This window comes from Gopherus flavomarginatus, chromosome 5 (genome assembly GCF_025201925.1).
Source record: "Gopherus flavomarginatus isolate rGopFla2 chromosome 5, rGopFla2.mat.asm, whole genome shotgun sequence".
NCBI classification, from domain to species: domain Eukaryota; kingdom Metazoa; phylum Chordata; order Testudines; family Testudinidae; genus Gopherus; species Gopherus flavomarginatus.
The window spans coordinates 45952662-45969975 of record NC_066621.1 but is presented as its reverse complement, the minus strand read 5'-3'; the positions used below and the strand labels follow the sequence as shown (position 1 = coordinate 45969975).

General features: G+C 52.3%; 1 protein-coding gene across 5 annotated transcripts in view; it reads right to left on the bottom strand.

The window, feature by feature from the left end:
• LRRC56 (leucine rich repeat containing 56) overlaps positions 1–17314 on the bottom strand; it is a 119708-nt gene that overhangs the window by 26397 nt on the left and 75997 nt on the right. For all 5 annotated transcript variants that reach the window (XM_050952863.1, XM_050952864.1, XM_050952862.1 and 2 more), the window contains 2 exons: positions 3938–4034; positions 3334–3531 (listed from right to left, as the gene is read on the bottom strand). In XM_050952863.1, coding sequence (XP_050808820.1) covers positions 3334–3531; positions 3938–4034 — 295 coding nt within the window. The remainder of the gene's footprint in view (positions 1–3333; positions 3532–3937; positions 4035–17314) is intronic.

The following is a 17314-nucleotide window of genomic DNA, read 5'->3' as shown; positions in this document are numbered from 1 at the left end:
CTCTCCCCCCTTTGCCCCTGCTTGCCGGGAGCCAATCAAAAAAAAGAAGCAACAAGCTACAAGCCAAAAACTAGCCAACAAGCAACTCACAAGCCAATTAAGCCAAAAACAAGCCCAATTTCTGCATTTTTTTCATGGGTTTGGCATGTCAGCTTTTTACTACTACACCCATATGAAAGTAATAATGAGAGACAACAATCATGCAGTCTCAAACTTAAAATGGTCATTTTGGGTTTCTCCCAAAAGCTATGAAAAGAGGGGGATGAGGAAGAGGAGAAATTGAAAGATTAGTGTTGTTACACTGTATTGCTGACATCCTTCTGAAATCACAGCACAAGAAGCTGAGGCTTTTACACATTGCAGTAGGGTTATCTGACAAAGCTCCATGATCTCTCATGTTTGAGAAGTTTAGTCCCCAAAGAGCAGAGACAATGTGACTGGTTTCCAGAGGCCTCTCAGGCACTGCAAGGATAGATAAGAAATGTTGGGGGTGACTGGCCCCTAATGTGAGGATACAGAACACTTGGGTGGGACCATATTAAGCGATTAAAAAAAATAGTTTTAAACTAACTAGGGCAGGAGTCAGCAACCTTTCAGAAGTGGTGTGCTGAGTCTTCATTTATTTACTCTAATTTAAGGTTTCATGTGCCGGTAATACATTTTAATGTTTATTAGAAGGTCTCTCTGTACAAGTCTATATATTATATAACTAAACCAGTGTTGTGTTGTAAAATAAACAAGGTTTTCAAAATGTTTAAGAAGCTTCATTTAAAATTAAATTAAAATGTTGATCTTACACCGCCAGCCCGCTCAGCCCACTGCCGGTCTGGGGTTCTGTTCACCTAGGCCGGCAGTGGGCTGAGCGGGCCATGCAGCCGGGACCCTGGCCGGTAAGGGTCTGGCGGCCAGAACCCCAGACCGGCAGTGGGCTGTGCGGGATCGGCAGCCGGGACCCCAGACCGGCAGTGGACTCAGCAACTCAGCCCACTGCCGCTCAGGGGTTCCATCCGCCAGCTCCTGCCAGCCAAGATCCCAGCTGCTGGACCTGCTCACCCCACTGCTGGTCTGGGGTCCCGGCTCTGCCCATGTACAGTGGGTACCTAACTTCTCCCTGGTTCTGGCCCATTCTTTTCCTCTCTTTGCGCTGAATTGGGGGTGGGAGTGCACTAAGCACAGGGCTGGGGGTGAAGGATCTGGCCAGGAGCTAGAATGAGGGAGGGGGCTCAGGGTTGGGGCAGGAGGTTTGGGTGTGGGGGCACTTACCTGGGCAGCTCCCATTTGGTGTGACGAGTGCAGACCCCCGCCCCAACCACCCCCCCAGGATCCCACCCCCCCATCCAACCCACCCTGTTCCCTGTCCCCTGACTGCCCCCACGCCTTATCCAACCCCCCCCGGCCCTGGACCCGTTACCATGAGGCTCCCCACTCATCCGGAGCCCTGCCGCCACGTGCACAGGCCCGCCTCTCAGAATGCTGCACATGCGGCGGCAGGGCTCCAGATGAGCGGGAAGTGTCTTTCCCTCCTCATGGAGCCAAACACTGCCCCGCAGGAGCATGCAGCCCGGCCCCCAGAGCGCTGCACGCGTGGCGGCAAGACTCCAGTGGAAGGGGGAAAGGCAGGGGAGGGGCTGGCGGCTTGCTGCGCTCAGCCGACGCTCCGGCCTGGGAGCGCGGACCCTGCGATTTGCTGCGCCAGCAGGATTTTTAATAGCACACTGGAGTCCCGGCAGGCCCCAGCGTGCCATTAAAAATTGGCTCACGTACTGTCTTTGGCACGCTTGCCATAGGTTGCCGACCCCTGAACTAGGACAAGATGCAAACTGGTGTCCTGGCTGAAAGACTTTGATCTCATTTCCAATAAAAAAAAATGACTCATTAGTACCAGAAAGGCTGCAGGAGCTAGCACCTTTCAGAGCAGCTGAGAACTTACAGGTAAATCTGTTTTATCTGCAAGGCCTAGCTGATACCAGTGGGATCTTTGTCTCATTGGCTCTACCTCACTCCTTAGGGAGATATGCAGGATACATGCTTTGCAATGCAAGCTGTGGTGAGGCAGGGGACTTTGAAAATCTTCCCCCTCATTCCATGCCACTAATTCTGGCTTGGCTTCAGTGAAGAGAGCTTCAATGTGGCCTGTTCAGCTGACACTTTGTGTACCTTGCCCACATGTTCAGCCAGGCTTCCCTGTGGCCTGCTCAAATCTCTCAATGTGGCTCTCACCCACATGCTAACTGAAAGCTGGTTCAATTGTGACCTGCCCAGCTCTCTCAGTGTGGGCCTGACCCATATGCCATCTGGGGCCAGTTTCACTGCTGCCTGCTCATGCCTCTTGGCCTGGACCAGACCCACATGCTGTCTAGGAGCTGGGTTCCTGTGGCCTGCTCAATTCTCTTGGTGTGGACCTCGCTCATATGCCGACTGGGAGCTGGGTGCAGGCAGCCCGCTGTCTCTGCAATTTCTGAGGGGAGGAGAGGTGCTGTCCTTCAAACTCTCCTCAGAAAGCCACGAGAATTTTCTAATTTTTTAGTTTAGCAGTTTTGAGAAGAAACCCTCAAAGCCATAAAGAAACCTAAGACACAGTTAATTAAAAATCTTTCAAAAGCTCTCTGAAAGCTCTGCTCAGAGGAGCGCCCTGGAGTCTGCTTTGAGGCAGAGAATTCTGGGAAGTTCTTCTGGAGGCCTGATCCTAAGCACAGGCTCAGTGCAAAGATCTTGGCTGCCCCACTGGCCATGGAAATGAGGAATGCTCACCGTGAAGACTGACATGAGGACTGAGAAAATATTATTTTCTTGCTAAAAGGTAATGGATGTTTTAAAAAACACATCTTAAAAGCCTGCTCCATGCTCCCTGGTGAGCAGTGAAAGAGGTTTGGCTGGCTAGAACGCAGGAAGAAATTAAACTCTAGCACTCTTGGGCAGGTTTGCAGCAGATGGTAATAGATTTAATGTTGCACAAATATGTCCACTAGCGTGTGGGAGAAGTGTTTATTCTTGTCAGAACAATTTGCTTGCTAGTTTATTTTTCCCTACACCCACATGTATTAGTAGATGTGCTATGAAAGGGATTCCTACTAATATCAACACTCCCCTGAAACCATTTGGGAAAAGGTCTTGTCAATCGATACTAATGCTTCCTCTATTCTTCCTTGTGTTCATGGGAAGTGCCTTTAAAAAAAAAAAACTATAGAGAAAGAGGGATAGAATGTAAAAGGGAGAAAGAAAAGACCTACTATAACAACACCACAAAGGAAGTATTTCTGTGGATACCTGATTTATCAACTCAAGATAAACATGTGCAAAATTTAACAGAAGCAATCTGAAAAAGGTTCTCACCTCTGAAGACTCTGGGTTTGGCTTCAGGCAAATAAGATTCCCCTCCACTGTGAGACTGTTCAGTTTGCCGCAGAGTCCCAGGTACTGAATCTGGTTGATGTCCTCAATATTGTTTCCTTCCAGGTCCAGAATCTCAAGATGATCCAGCAAGCTCACTTGGCTCAGGTCAGAAATATTGTTATAGGCTATATAGAGTTCCTCAACAGAAGTAAACAGAACATATAAACCACAGACTTGCCCAAAGTACATTAAGCCACTTACTGACTTCAAATCTTTAGGATATTGCATACTATAAAGGGCTAGAAACATCAATGAGAATGATTAGGTACTAGCTTGGGCATAGTGTTTCCTATCATGGCTACTGCCATTTTAAGTCAATGAGACTATCATGGAAATAAGTAAGTGTGTTCAGGATCACACAACAGTGTTGTAGTAAAAAATAATTGCTTTAGCATCTTCAAAGAGTAATAAATACAAACTCAAGGTGCCCAATCAAAATTCTTAAAGAACTTTAAAAAAAGTAATGGTACAATTACAGAAAGAGAAATATTAACCAAAAGATATCAACCATAGGAGCATATTGAAATGACCTAGTTTTACCTACTTTCAAAGAGCTGCAGGAAGAGATTCCATCTAAATCTGTGAGCCCACAGCGAGCCATCCACAATACTTGGAGATGAGACAATGTGCTTCCAAGGTCCCTTGTAAGAGAAACAATTCAAATGGAAAAAGAAATTTAAAAGACATTTTGTTTCCTCCACATTGGAAAATCTGATTGTTTCCTCATAGGGCTTGGCTACACTGGAGAGTTGCAGCACTGGTGGTGGCTTTACAGCGCTGCAACTTACTCACTGTCCATACTTGCAAGGCACATACAGCGCTGTATCTCCCTAGCTACAGCGCTGCATGTACTCCACCACGGCCTGGGGAATAACGACTGCAGCGCTGGTGATGCAGTGCTGCTCCGCCAGTGTGGTCATCAAAAGCTCTGTTATTGGCCTCCAGGGGTATTCGGAGGAATCCAGAATGCCTGCTCAGCCACTCTGATCATCAGTTCGAACTCTACTGCCCTGGCCTCAGGTGACCTGCCCTTTAAATGCCCCAAGAATTTTAAAAATCCCCTTCCTGTTTGCTCAGCCAGGCGTGGAGTGCAATCAGTGAATCTTTCCAGGTGACCATACCTCCACGCGTCAAACGAGCCCCAGCATGGAGCAATGGTGAGTTGCTGGACCTCATCAGTGTTTGGGGGGAGGAAGCTGTGCAGTCCCAGCTGCGCTCTAGCCATAGGAATTACGATACCTATGGGCAGATATCAAGGGCCATGCTGGAAAGGGGCCATGACTGGGACGTGCTGCAGTGCAGGGTTAAAGTGAAGGAGTTGCGGAGTGCCTATTGCAAAGCCCACGAGGGAAACCATCCCTCCGGCACTGCCCCCATGACCTGCCGTTTTTACAAGGAGCTGGACGCGATAGTTGGGGGTGACCCGACCAGCAATCCAAGGACCACGATGGACACTTCAGAGCAGGTGGAGGTGGAGGAGGAGCGAGGGAGGAGGAAACCAAGAGTGAGGGTACTGGGGTTGGGGGAGACACCCCGGAGTCCCAGGAGGCATGCAGTCAGGAGCTCTTCTCAAGCTAGGAGGAAGATAGCTAGTCGCAGCAGCTGGTGTTTGGTGAAGGACAAGCAGAAGAGCGGGTTCCCGTAAGCGGCTTTTATTTTCAGGATGGAAATGTTTCGGGGGAGGAGGGAAGGTTAGGGCTGCATGCATGCATGCCTAGATGTGGAATAGCCCATTGATGTAGTCTATCACATTGCAGTAATCGGCCTCGGTAATCTCTTCAAAAGTTTCAGCCATAGTGTGGGCAATGCGCTTGCGCAAGTTTATAGGGAGAGCCACCGTGGTCCTTGTCCCAGTCAGGATAACAGGTCCGCACCACTGTGCCGCGAGGGGTGGGGGGACCATTGCTGCACACAGGCAAGCTGCATAGGGGCCAGGGCGGAATCTGCATTGCTGTAGAAGACTCTCCCGCTCTTCCCAGGTGACCCGCAGCAGCGAGATATCTTCCAGGATTAACTCCTGTGGAAAATGTTGGGAGACTGTTCAGTGTAGGTGCCCCCTGCAGCTGTTTGCTTTCCCCAACGCACAGAAACCCCTGCACAGCCCTGAAGGAATCAGTCCCCCTTACTCACCATTTCGGGGCTCCTGTGGGTTATGTGCGCTCTCTTTGGCATGGGAAAATTATGCTAAAGTGAAGACTGTAAACTCCTTCACTGTGTGGGAATAACTGTCTGAGATGTAAACAATGCTGCCTCTGTTAACTGTTGCCTTTTTTGCCTTTCCACAAGCGACCTTGACTTCTCGGCTGCCCATGTTATCAACAGCTCAAAAACTCCAAAACCTGCGTAAGAAGCCGCGAAAAAGCAAAGACGACCTGCTGAAAGCAGTTATGGATCACGCTGCCAGAGAGAATAAAAAACTGCAGGACTGGAGGGAAAGGGTGTGATGCAGTAGGGACTGTCTGTGTGGGGAGTGGGAGAGCAGGGGAGGACTTTAGGGGATGGACGATGCCAGGGCCTGTAACCTGAGCTAGGTAAGGGAGGGGAAAGGTCAACACCTTTCCCCGGGAAGGGGACAAAGGAAGGGAGTGGCAGGAGTGAAGCAGTTTGAGTTTGGGCTTGGGGCTGTGTGGGCGGAATTCAGGGTATCCTAGCTAGGATCCAAGCACCCTGAAAGCCCAGAAGGACTCGATGGAGGGGTCCTGACTGTGCCTGCAAGCTCTGCTGTAACCTGTGTTCCTGTTGTCCAATAAACCTTCTGTTTTACTGGCTGGCTGAGAGTCATTGTGGGTCCCAGGAAGAGGGGTGCAGGGCCGGACTCCCCCACACTCCGTGACAACTGGTGGCAGCGGTGGGATATACTGCACCCCGTGGACGGCGCTTCCTGCAGTAAGTGGCTGGGGAGCAGTAAAACGAAGGGGTGGTTAACCCCTGGGAGTGTGTGCCCAGTGAGAAGGACTTTGCAGTAACAGGGTCCCCCGGGGGATTGCAGCGAGCAGTCCCAGGGGCGGAGGAGTCTGCAGCTCGACCCTGGCAGAGAGGTGGTGACCTCAAGAAGGGCTGGTGCACTAGGGGTCCCCCTGGAAACCGTGGGGAGCGGCGAACACCCCTGCCTGTGAGTGCCCAGCAGGAAGATGTATGCCAAGCGGCGCAAGTGTGACCTGGTGGAACTGTGTAAGCAGAGGGGGCTGCACCCAGGGAGGCTCAGCAAGGACCAGCTGATTGCCCAGCTGGAGCAGGGAGACCGCATGAATGAACGGAGCCCTGTCTCTGAGGGAAGCAGCCGGGCAGATGCAGCGCAGGCACCAGTGTCTGTCCCCGCTGGGAGTGGTCAGGCGGCGGACGAGGGCTTCCCGAGACCCCCCCTTCCTAGGCCTAGGGGAAGGGCGGGGAGGAGCCCAGTGTATACCGAGGGCACCGTGACACCCCCGGCCAGCAGGGGATCCGCCTGGCGAAGCTCACCCCCCAGCAGGGGATCCTCCCGGCAACGCTCGGCATCCGTGGAGCGGACGCGGCTGGAATATGAAAGGGAGAAGCTCGAGTTAAAGAGGCAAAAGCTGGAGGAGAAGGCGAAACAGCGTGAACATGAGCGGGAGGAGAAGGAGAAACAGCGTAAACATGAGCTGGACCTGGCCCAGCTGACGAGCAGTGGGGCCCCGGCTGCGGTGAGTGAGGGGGGACCCAAGCCTACAAAGAGGTTTGATAAGCACTTGCTGCCCCGGCGTAAGGAGGGGGAGGACATAGATACCTTCCTGACGGCCTTTGAGAATGCCTGCGAGCTGCACAGGGTTGACCCTGCAGACAGGATCGCAGTTCTCACCCCCTTACTGGACTCCACAGCCGTGGAGGTGTACAGCCGACTGAAAGGGGCGGAGGCAGGGGACTACGAACTGTTCAAACAGGCCCTGCTCCGCGAGTTTGGGCTGACTCCTGAGATGTACCGGAAAAAGTTCCGGAGCCAGCGTAAAACCCGTGAGGTCACATACCTACAACTGGTCAACCGGGCGCAGGGGTATGCCCGCAAGTGGACAGCTGGGGCCCAAACTAAAGAGGACCTGCTTGACCTATTCATACTGGAGCACCTGTACGAGCAGTGCCCGTCCGACTTGAGGCTGTGGTTGATGGACCAGAAGCCGGAGAACCCACAGCACACAGGCCAGCTGGCCGACCAATTTGTGGACAGTCGGGCAGGGGATGGCAGGGAGGAGTCTCGAAGGAGCAAGCCTGCCTCAACGCAGAGAGAGAGTCATCATGGGACCTCCCAGCGGGGTCCTATGGAGAACCCCCTCAAAAGGGGAACATCCAGCGGCAGGTCCCTCCGACTCACTCAAGGGGACCCACGAGACATGGGCTGCTATCGCTGTGGCCAACGAGGTCACATACGGGCCCAGTGCCCCAAGCTCAGGGACCGACCAAGCAGACCCAACCCGCAGAGGGTGGACTGGGTAAAAACCCAATCGGAGGAGGGGCTACGTTCCCAGGAAAGGGGGGCTGGCAACGTACCACCTGTGGATGCGCCAGGCTCCGGGTTTGTGGTTTACCGGGTGGGCGCGGGGCTGCCCCTCCGGAAGGAGTGCATTGTTCCCCTGGAGGTAGATGGGAGGAAGGTCACTGGGTACTGGGACACGGGCGCAGAGGTGACGCTGGCCCGGCCCGAGGTGGTGGCCTCAGATCGGATGGTGCCCGACACCTACCTGACCCTGATGGGCGTGGGCGGGACCCCATTCAAGGTGCCTGTGGCAAGGGTACACCTGAAGTGGGGGGCCAAGCAGGGCCCCAAGGATGTGGGGGTACACCGATATTTGCCCACTGACGTGTTAATGGGAGGGGACCTCGAGGACTGGCCTAGTAACACCCAGAGTGCCCTGGTCATGACTCATAGTCAGAGTCGGCAAAGGGCACTGCACCCTGACAACGGGGAAGGTACTCGACCCGAGGTGCAGGACCCTAACCCAGGGAGCGGGGAACACCCAGGGGCACAGTGCAGAGAGGCTGCGGCCTCAGACCCAGCCAGCAGGAGAGAGCCGGTCCCCATCCCTGTCCCAGCTGCTGAGTTCCAGGCCGAGTTGCAGAAAGATCCCTCCTTGCGGAAGCACCGGGACCGGGCTGACCTTAGTGCGGTACAGACCATGAGGAGAGGTTGCAAGGAGAGGTTCCTGTGGGAGAAGGGGTTCCTGTACCGAGAATGGGCTCCCCCAGGGGAAGTAGAGTCATGGGGGATCAGGAGGCAGCTGGTGGTTCCCCAGAAGTTTCGTCACAAGCTGCTGTACCTGGCCCATGACATCCCTCTCGCAGGGCACCAAGGAATCCGACGCACCAGGCAGAGGCTGCTACAGAACTTTTACTGGCCTGGGGTCTTTACCCATGTCCGACAGTACTGCCAATCCTGTGACCCCTGCCAGAGGGTGGGGAAGGCCCGGGACAAGGGGAAAGCGGCTTTGAGGCCTTTACCCATCATAGAAGAACCTTTCCAGAAGGTGGCCATGGACATAGTGGGACCCCTCAGCAAGATGACCCGGTCAGGGAAGAAATACATCCTGGTGGTGGTGGATTTTGCCACTCGCTACCCCGAGGCGGTGGCCTTGTCCTCTATCGAAGCCGACACAGTGGCAGATGCGCTGCTGACAATTTTCAGCCGGGTGGGGTTCCCCAAGGAGGTCTTAACGGACCAGGGGTCCAACTTCATGTCGGCCCTGCTCCGGTCCTTATGGCAGAAATGTGGGGTCCAGCACAACTGGGCCTCAGCATATCACCCCCAGTCCAACGGGCTGGTAGAAAGGTTCAACGGGACGCTGAAGATGATGCTAAAAACATTTATGAACCAGCACCCGCAGGACTGGGACAAGTACTTACCTCACCTGCTGTTCGCGTACAGGGAGGTGCCCCAGGAATCTACCGGGTTTTCACCTTTCGAACTGTTGTATGGAAGGCGGGTAAGGGGGCCCCTAGACCTGATGAGGGACGAATGGGAGGGGAAGACCTCTCCCGAGGGAGAGTCAGTGGTGGAGTATGTCCTGACCTTTCGGGAAAGACTGGCCGAGCTCATGGGCCTGGCCAGGGAGAATCTGGCCCGAGCCCAGAGGAGGCAGAAGGTCTGGTATGACCGCACGGCACGGGCCCGTGCCTTCGCTACCGGAGATCAGGTGATGGTCCTCATCCCCGTGAGGAGAAACAAACTCCAGGCCGCCTGGGAAGGCCCCTTCAAGGTTATCAAGCAACTGAATGAGGTAAACTATGTGGTGGAGCTGTCAAACCGGGCACATCACCGTCGGGTGTACCATGTGAACATGATGAAACCATACTATGACAGGGGGAATGTGGTGTTGGCCGTGTGTGGACATTGGGAGGGGCAGGGAGATGACCCCTTAGTAGATCTATTCCCTGGGACAAAAGCTGGTTCCCCCCTGGAGGCGATTCCCCTCTCTGATCAGCTGACCCCGGGCCAGCACGCTGAGATCAGAGGGGTGCTGCATCTATACCGACAGCTGTTTTCCAACCAGCCTGGACGCACTAATTTGACTGTCCACCGGGTGGAGACCGGGTCACATCCCCCTATAAGATGCTCCCCTTTTCGGGTCACTGGTAAAACTGCCCAGGATCTTGAAAGAGAGGTCAGGGACATGCTGGCTTTGGGGGTGATCCAGCCGTCTTCCAGCCCTTGGGCCTCGCCAGTAGTGCTGGTTCCCAAGAAGGATGGGTCAATCCGGTTCTGTGTGGACTATCGAAAGCTCAATGCCATCACCGTATCTGATGCCTACCCTATGCCCAGGCCTGACGAGCTCCTAGACAAGCTGGGAGGTGCTCGGTACCTCACCACTATGGATCTTACCAAAGGCTACTGGCAAGTGCCGCTGGACGCAGATGCCAGGCTGAAATCGGCCTTTATCACCCCTCTGGGGCTCTATGAGTTTTTGACCCTGCCCTTCGGCCTCAAGGGAGCGCCGGCCACCTTCCAGCGCCTGGTGGATCAGCTACTGAGGGGGATGGAGAGTTTTGCCGTGGCGTATATTGACGACATCTGCGTCTTCAGCCAGACCTGGGAGGACCACGTGTCCCAGGTTAAACAAGTCCTGGACCGACTCCGAAAGGCTGGGTTAACAGTAAAGGCTGAGAAGTGCAAGGTGGGGATGGCTGAAGTATCTTACCTGGGCCATCGGGTGGGGAGCGGCTGCCTGAAGCCGGAACCAGCCAAGGTGGAGGTGATCAGAGACTGGCCTGCTCCCCAAACCAAAAAGCAGGTCCAGGCCTTTATTGGGATGGCGGGGTACTATCGAAGGTTTGTGCCCCACTTCAGTGCCATAGCCGGCCCCATCACTGAACTGTGCAAAAAGGGGAAGCCAGACAAGGTGATCTGGACTGAGCAGTGCCAGGAGGCTTTCCGGGCGCTGAAGGAGGCTCTGGTTAGCGACCCAGTTCTGGCAAACCCAGATTTTGACAAACCCTTTATGGTGTTCACCGATGCCTCAGACACGGGACTGGGGGCGGTGTTAATGCAGGAGGATGAAAAGGGGGAGAGACACCCCATCGTGTACCTGAGTAAGAAGCTGCTACCCCGGGAACAAAGCTACGCGGCCATTGAGAAGGAATGCCTGGCCATGGTGTGGGCCCTTAAGAAGCTAGAGCCATATCTCTTTGGGCGACACTTCACCGTGTACACCGACCACTCTCCCCTGACCTGGCTGCACCAGATGAAAGGAGCCAACGCCAAGCTCCTGAGGTGGAGCCTGCTCCTGCAGGACTATGACATGGACGTGGTCCATGTGAAGGGAAGTGCCAACCTGACAGCGGATGCGTTGTCCCGGAGAGGGGACCCTGAACTTCCCCAGGTCACTGGGCAGAGTGACCCCGCTCAGTTCAGTCTCGAAGGGGGGAGAGATGTGATGCAGTAGGGACTGTCTGTGTGGGGAGTGGGAGAGCAGGGGAGGACTTTAGGGGATGGACGATGCCAGGGCCTGTAACCTGAGCTAGGTAAGGGAGGGGAAAGGTCAACACCTTTCCCCGGGAAGGGGACAAAGGAAGGGAGTGGCAGGAGTGAAGCAGTTTGAGTTTGGGCTTGGGGCTGTGTGGGCGGAATTCAGGGTATCCTAGCTAGGATCCAAGCACCCTGAAAGCCCAGAAGGACTCGATGGAGGGGTCCTGACTGTGCCTGCAAGCTCTGCTGTAACCTGTGTTCCTGTTGTCCAATAAACCTTCTGTTTTACTGGCTGGCTGAGAGTCACTGTGGGTCCCAGGAAGAGGGGTGCAGGGCCGGACTCCCCCACACTCCGTGACAAAGGGAAAGCAGGATCCGCCAGAGAAACGCAGCGGCCAGGAAGAAAAGCACAAAGCAGCTGATAAGCATCCTGGTGCGCCAAGCGGACTCTGTCCAGGCGCTCGTAGCCATGCAGGCAGAGCACTACCGCGCCGGCCCCCCCTCCTCCCAAAGCTCTTTCCCTTGTGCCCCAATGTCAGCTCCAAACCCCCTTCCCCAGCATCCAGGTTCTTACCTCCACCAGCTGCCTCCAACACCTGTACGTTCACCAACCAGCCCTGAGAACTACGACCCTTACCCTCTGCACTCAGTCCCCATCACCATGCAGTTTAGGCATCCTGAAGTGCAGCAGTCATTGCACAGCACTCCAGACAGAACATATTCAAACCTGTGACTGTACAGTTCCCCACAGCACCCCCCTGCCCTTTTAGGTTCCCAAAATGTTGTGTGTCTGTCAATAAAGTTATTTTCTTTTCAGTAAATGAATTCTTGGCTTTGAAAACAGTCTTTATTATTGCAGAAAGTCAAAAATACCTTAGCCCAGGAAAGAAACAGGCACTGCAAATCAGCTTAGGAAAAACAGATTCCTACTAACATTGTAACCACTGCACTTCACTCCCGTGCAAGGCACCAAACATTACTGTTGGTTTTCAGCCTCAAATTCCTCCCTCAAGGCATCCCTAATCCTTGCAGCCCTGTGCTGGGCCTCTCTAGTAGCCCTGCTCTCTGGCTGTGCAAATTCAGCCTCCAGGCATTGAACCTCAGAGGCCCATTCCTGACTGAATGTTTCACCCTTCCCTTCACAAATATTATGGAGGGTACAGCACGCGGATATAACCGCAGGGATGCTGCTTTCCCCCAAGTCTAGCTTCCCATACAGAGATCGCCAGCGCCCTTTTAAACGGCCAAAAGCACACTCCACAGTCATTCGGCACCAGCTCAGCCTGTAGCTGAACTGGTCCTTGCTCCTGTCAAGCTTCCCTGCATACAGTTTCATGAGCCAAGGCATTAATGGGTAAGCGGGGTCTCCAAGGATCACAATGGGCATTTCAACGTCCCCTACTGTGATTTTCCGACTGGGAAAAAAGTCCCGGCCTGCAGCTTCCAGAACAGGCCACTGTTCCGAAAGATGCGTGCATCATGCACTTTTCCAGGCCAACCTGTGTTAATGTCAATGAAACGCCCACAGTGATCTACAAGCACCTGGAGAACCATAGAGAAATACCTCTTCCGATTAACATACTCGGATGCTAGGTGGGGTGGTGCCAGAATAGGAATATGCGTCCCATCTATCGCCCCTCCACAGTTAGGGAAACCCATTTGTGCAAAGCCATCCACAACATCCTGCACGTTCCCCAGAGTCACGGTTCTTCTTAGCAGGATGCGATTAATGGCCCTGCAAACTTGCATCAAAACGATCCCAACGGTCGACTTTCCCACTCCAAACTGGTTCCCGACCGATCGGTAGCTGTCTGGAGTTGCCAGCTTCCAGATTGCAATAGCCACACACTTCTCCACTGGCAGGGCAGCTCTCAATCTCGTGTCCTTGCGCCGCAGGGTGAGGGTGAGCTCAGCACACAGTCCCAAAAGTTCTGCAGCCACTGCTCGTCATCCCAGACTTCCATGACGATGTGATCCCACCACTCAGTGCTTGTTTTCCGAGCCCAAAAGCGGCGTTCCACGGTGCTGAGCATTTCCGTGAATGCCAGCAGCAATTTCATGTCGTACGTGTCAGGCGACTCACTATCATCGTCAGACTCCTCATCACTTTGGAGCTTAAGGAATAGCTCAACTGCCAAACGTGATGTGCTGGCGAGACTCGTCAGCATATTCCTCAGCAGTTCAGGCTCCATTTCCCACAGAAATCGTGCTGCACAAAAACCTTTGGGAGAGTCACAATGGCGCCAAACGTGGACGGAAAAACAGGGACTGCTGGGATGTGAAGCGATGCATCAGGGGGCGTTGGGACAGGAAGCAGAATGAACGCACCCTTCCGTCTCCTTCCCACAACCCACAGCGCCAAAATGGGATGAGGTGCTCTGTGGCATAGCTGCCCATAATGCACCACTCCCAACAGCGCTGCAAATGCTGCAAATGTGGCCACACTGCAGCGCTGATAGCTGTCAGTGTGGCCACACTCCAGCGCTTTCCCTCCACAGCTGTACGAAGACAGCTGTAACTCCCAGCGCTGCACACCTGCAAGTGTAGCCAAGCCCCATAGTCTGTATCCTCAACAGGGAGGAAATATAGAGAAACAGTGCAACTCTCATAGATGAAGAAAGAGATTAAGGTTGTATAGTGAACTGTTTTATTCTAATCTTTTCCCCCAAACCCACTTTTCATCTCCGGTGACAACACGCCTCATGGAACAGATCTGCTCCCAATTCAAGAAATCCATTTAAAATTATGCCAAGGGTTTACACTTTGGTGATTATTCCATAATTCAAAGCAAGTTAGATAAATGCTACAAATTCTGTAAGAATTTATTTCTGTTGTTTTCACTACATATTTTATAAGCATAATCCAAATTAATACATCAGATTTTAACCCCTTGCTCTTGCCTTTTATCACAGTTTATACAACACCTTTCCTCTCCTTGCATTGGAAGTGATAATCATTTTAGCAAATAATATTGCTTGGATCAGCAGAAAATGGTAATCCACCCCATTCCATCTGTCCACCTCATAGGCCTAGCAACAGGTGAGTAAGGGATTGATTCTGTAACGCTCTAAGCATTCTGACCCTAATCCAGAAGAGCACTTAAGTATGTTTAACTTTGTGCATGAGTTGTCCCATTGACTTTGCACAGACATAAATAGCTACATAAAGTACAGAAGTAGGGACAAATCAAGCCCAAGGTCTGTAGCACTATCAATCCTCTATCATTGAGCTACACGTGCATATCATTTAAATGTAAATAAGATACAATGGCTTGACAAACCCAGAAGAGACCACTGTATCCAACCCCAGACTTTCCCCACCATAGAAAAAACACTGCATCGTCTCAATACTAATGAAAAAAGTTTTCCTCACTTCCTAGTCGTATTTATTTTAGATTCTTCATAGAACATAGCAAACAACAAAACCTAAGAACCATCACTGACCAGTCTCTAGTCCAAAGCCTGTGGCTTCCGTTGTAGCAGAGAAGAGTGATTCCTTTATGTCTCTATTGTTTATTGTATCACTGCTGCTGTTAAAGGCAGATCCTCATGTATATTAGCATAGATGCCTTGACTACACTGGAGTGGTTTTAGTTCACACCAGCTGAGAATCTGGGCCACAGCAACGACGACGATAAAGTAAACAATAGGCACAGAAGAATCATTCTTCTCCACTATCAAGATTACAGTCCTTTCTGTGGACTCACTGACCAATTTCTGCTGATGTCAGTAGGTTATACAATTCCTTAACTGGTAGGATCATAAAGCTGATCTGATGAACAAACTCACTTGCTTAAATCCTGCTGGTACTGGATAAGACCCTGCAGAAGAGGCATAATTGTTAGGTTTCTTTCCAGGAACCAGCTTAGGTCTGTTCATCCAGAAGGGTTTGCCTCTGAACTAAAAGGGTCACAATGTGCCATCACAACCATCCAGCATTTGTAAATAGCCTCTCCAGTGAATATTTCCATTGTATATTGTTTTATTCAAAAGTAACTGATTTCAAGGCATCTTTGAGGCAAGAATGCACCAACTGCAATATTTACTGAAATTTACAATTATAAAAGCAACGGATGGAGGGGAGAAACAATGTAAAAATGAAGCAGCTGCCACCAAGCATGGCAATGTTTATTGCCTGAGCAACACACCAATAAACTCAAACCTGTTAATTATGACTAATATGAAGAAAATGGATTGCTCATTTCATGACCCATTGACGCGCTGATTAGCCTTTGAGAAATGTGGGTGGTGTTATTTTGGGGTGAAAATCTCCTTTTCTCTATATCATCAGACCCAGGTAAATGTAAAAGGTTACCCAGGATATTCATATTTTCACACTATTAAAGTGGAAAGCAAATTATTTCTGTTAAATTCTCCATATGCTGCAGTGAAAGACAAGATGGAAAACAATCAGAACTTGATATTTTACCAAATTTTAGCCAAAAAACCCCCAAAATAATATTTGTTTGTGTCTTGTACTTTCTATTTGAATGTGTATTATTCAAATCATAACTTTTGGTATTATGTTTGCCTCCTAAGAGTTCCTGCGAATTAAAATGACCGAGGCTAAGTCCAAACAATATATTAATTTACATCTATTTTTTACACGACTGTTTTAGAGTGACTGCCACCACTTCATAGTTTCAGCGATGATTCTGCAATGCGGACCCCAGCACCCTCACAGAGCTCCACCGACTCCAGCAGTGTTATCAGTGTTAAACATATTTGTGCCTGTAGTGTGTACAAGGACAAGTCATGTTTTAAAAGTGTGTTAGCTAGTCAAGTTTAATCCCAGTCCCTTCCGAAGTGACCTTCTCTCACATTTGTAAACATGAATTGTCCCTGTTTACTCCAGATGCTAAGTCATGTTTAACATGGATGAGTGGGGCTCAAGCCAGCTCAGCACAGCAGGGTCCAGGGGAGGAGCACCACCTCCACCCCTAGCCTCACTCAACAGGCCACCCAGCCTGTATGGGCTGTGGGGGGATGCATCCAAAAAATGTAACTCAAAGGGGAGACTCAGTTCAAAAAGTTTGAAAACCGCTCAGGGTGCAGGTAGGGGGTAGCTCGGGACTGTGTGTGGGCAGGGGGGTAGCTCAGGGTGCAGGCAGGGGGTAGCTAGGGGCTGTGTGTGGGCAGGGGGGTAGCTCAGGGTGTAGGCAGGGGGTAGCTAGGGGCTGTGTGTGGGCAGGGGGGTAGCTCAGGGTGCAGGCAGGGGGTAGCTAGGGGCTGTGTGTGGGCAGGGGGGTAGCTCAGGGTGCAGGCAGGGGGTAGCTAGGGGCTGTGTATGGGCAGGGGGGTAGCTCAGGGTGCAGGCAGGGGGTAGCTAGGGGCTGTGTGTGGGTAGGGGGTAGCTCAGGGTGCAGGCAGGGGATAGCTAGGGGTTGTGTGTGGACAGGGGGGTAGCTCAGGATGCAGGTAGGGGGTAGCTCGGGGCTGTATGTGGGCAGGGGGCTAGCTAAGGGTGCAGGCAGGGGGTAACTAAGGGCTGTGTACGGGCAGGGACGTAGCTCAGGGTGAAGGGAGGGGGTAGCTAGGGGCTGTGTATGGGCGGGAGGGGGGCTCCCAGTGCGGCTCCCAGCTTTAGCAGGGATGGTGGGGTGCTGGGGCTCCCAGCTTTAGCCCCCTGCTGCTCATAGCTTGGAGGGGGCAAGGTTTGCCAGCTTCAGCCCTACATCACTCCCAGCTTTGGGGGCTTGGAGGAGGGCCGTCAGCTTCAGCCTCGTGCTGCTCCCAGCAGGGGTGGGGGGGCCACCAGCTTTAGCCCCATACCGCTCACAGCTTCAGTGCTGAGGTTTGGGGCACCAGGTTTCAGCTGCAGGCCTCTGCGGCCTCCCTGAAAGGGCTCATGGACCTCCGGTTGAGAACTACTGAGTTAATCCATCTTCAGACATGATGTATTTCCTAGTGTGGACACAGCCTTAAGGGGGCACTGTGTAAAATAAACATTACTTTTTGAAGTTCTTACCTCTGAGCAAACTTTAGAAATCTAACTTACTTGTCAAAGTTCATG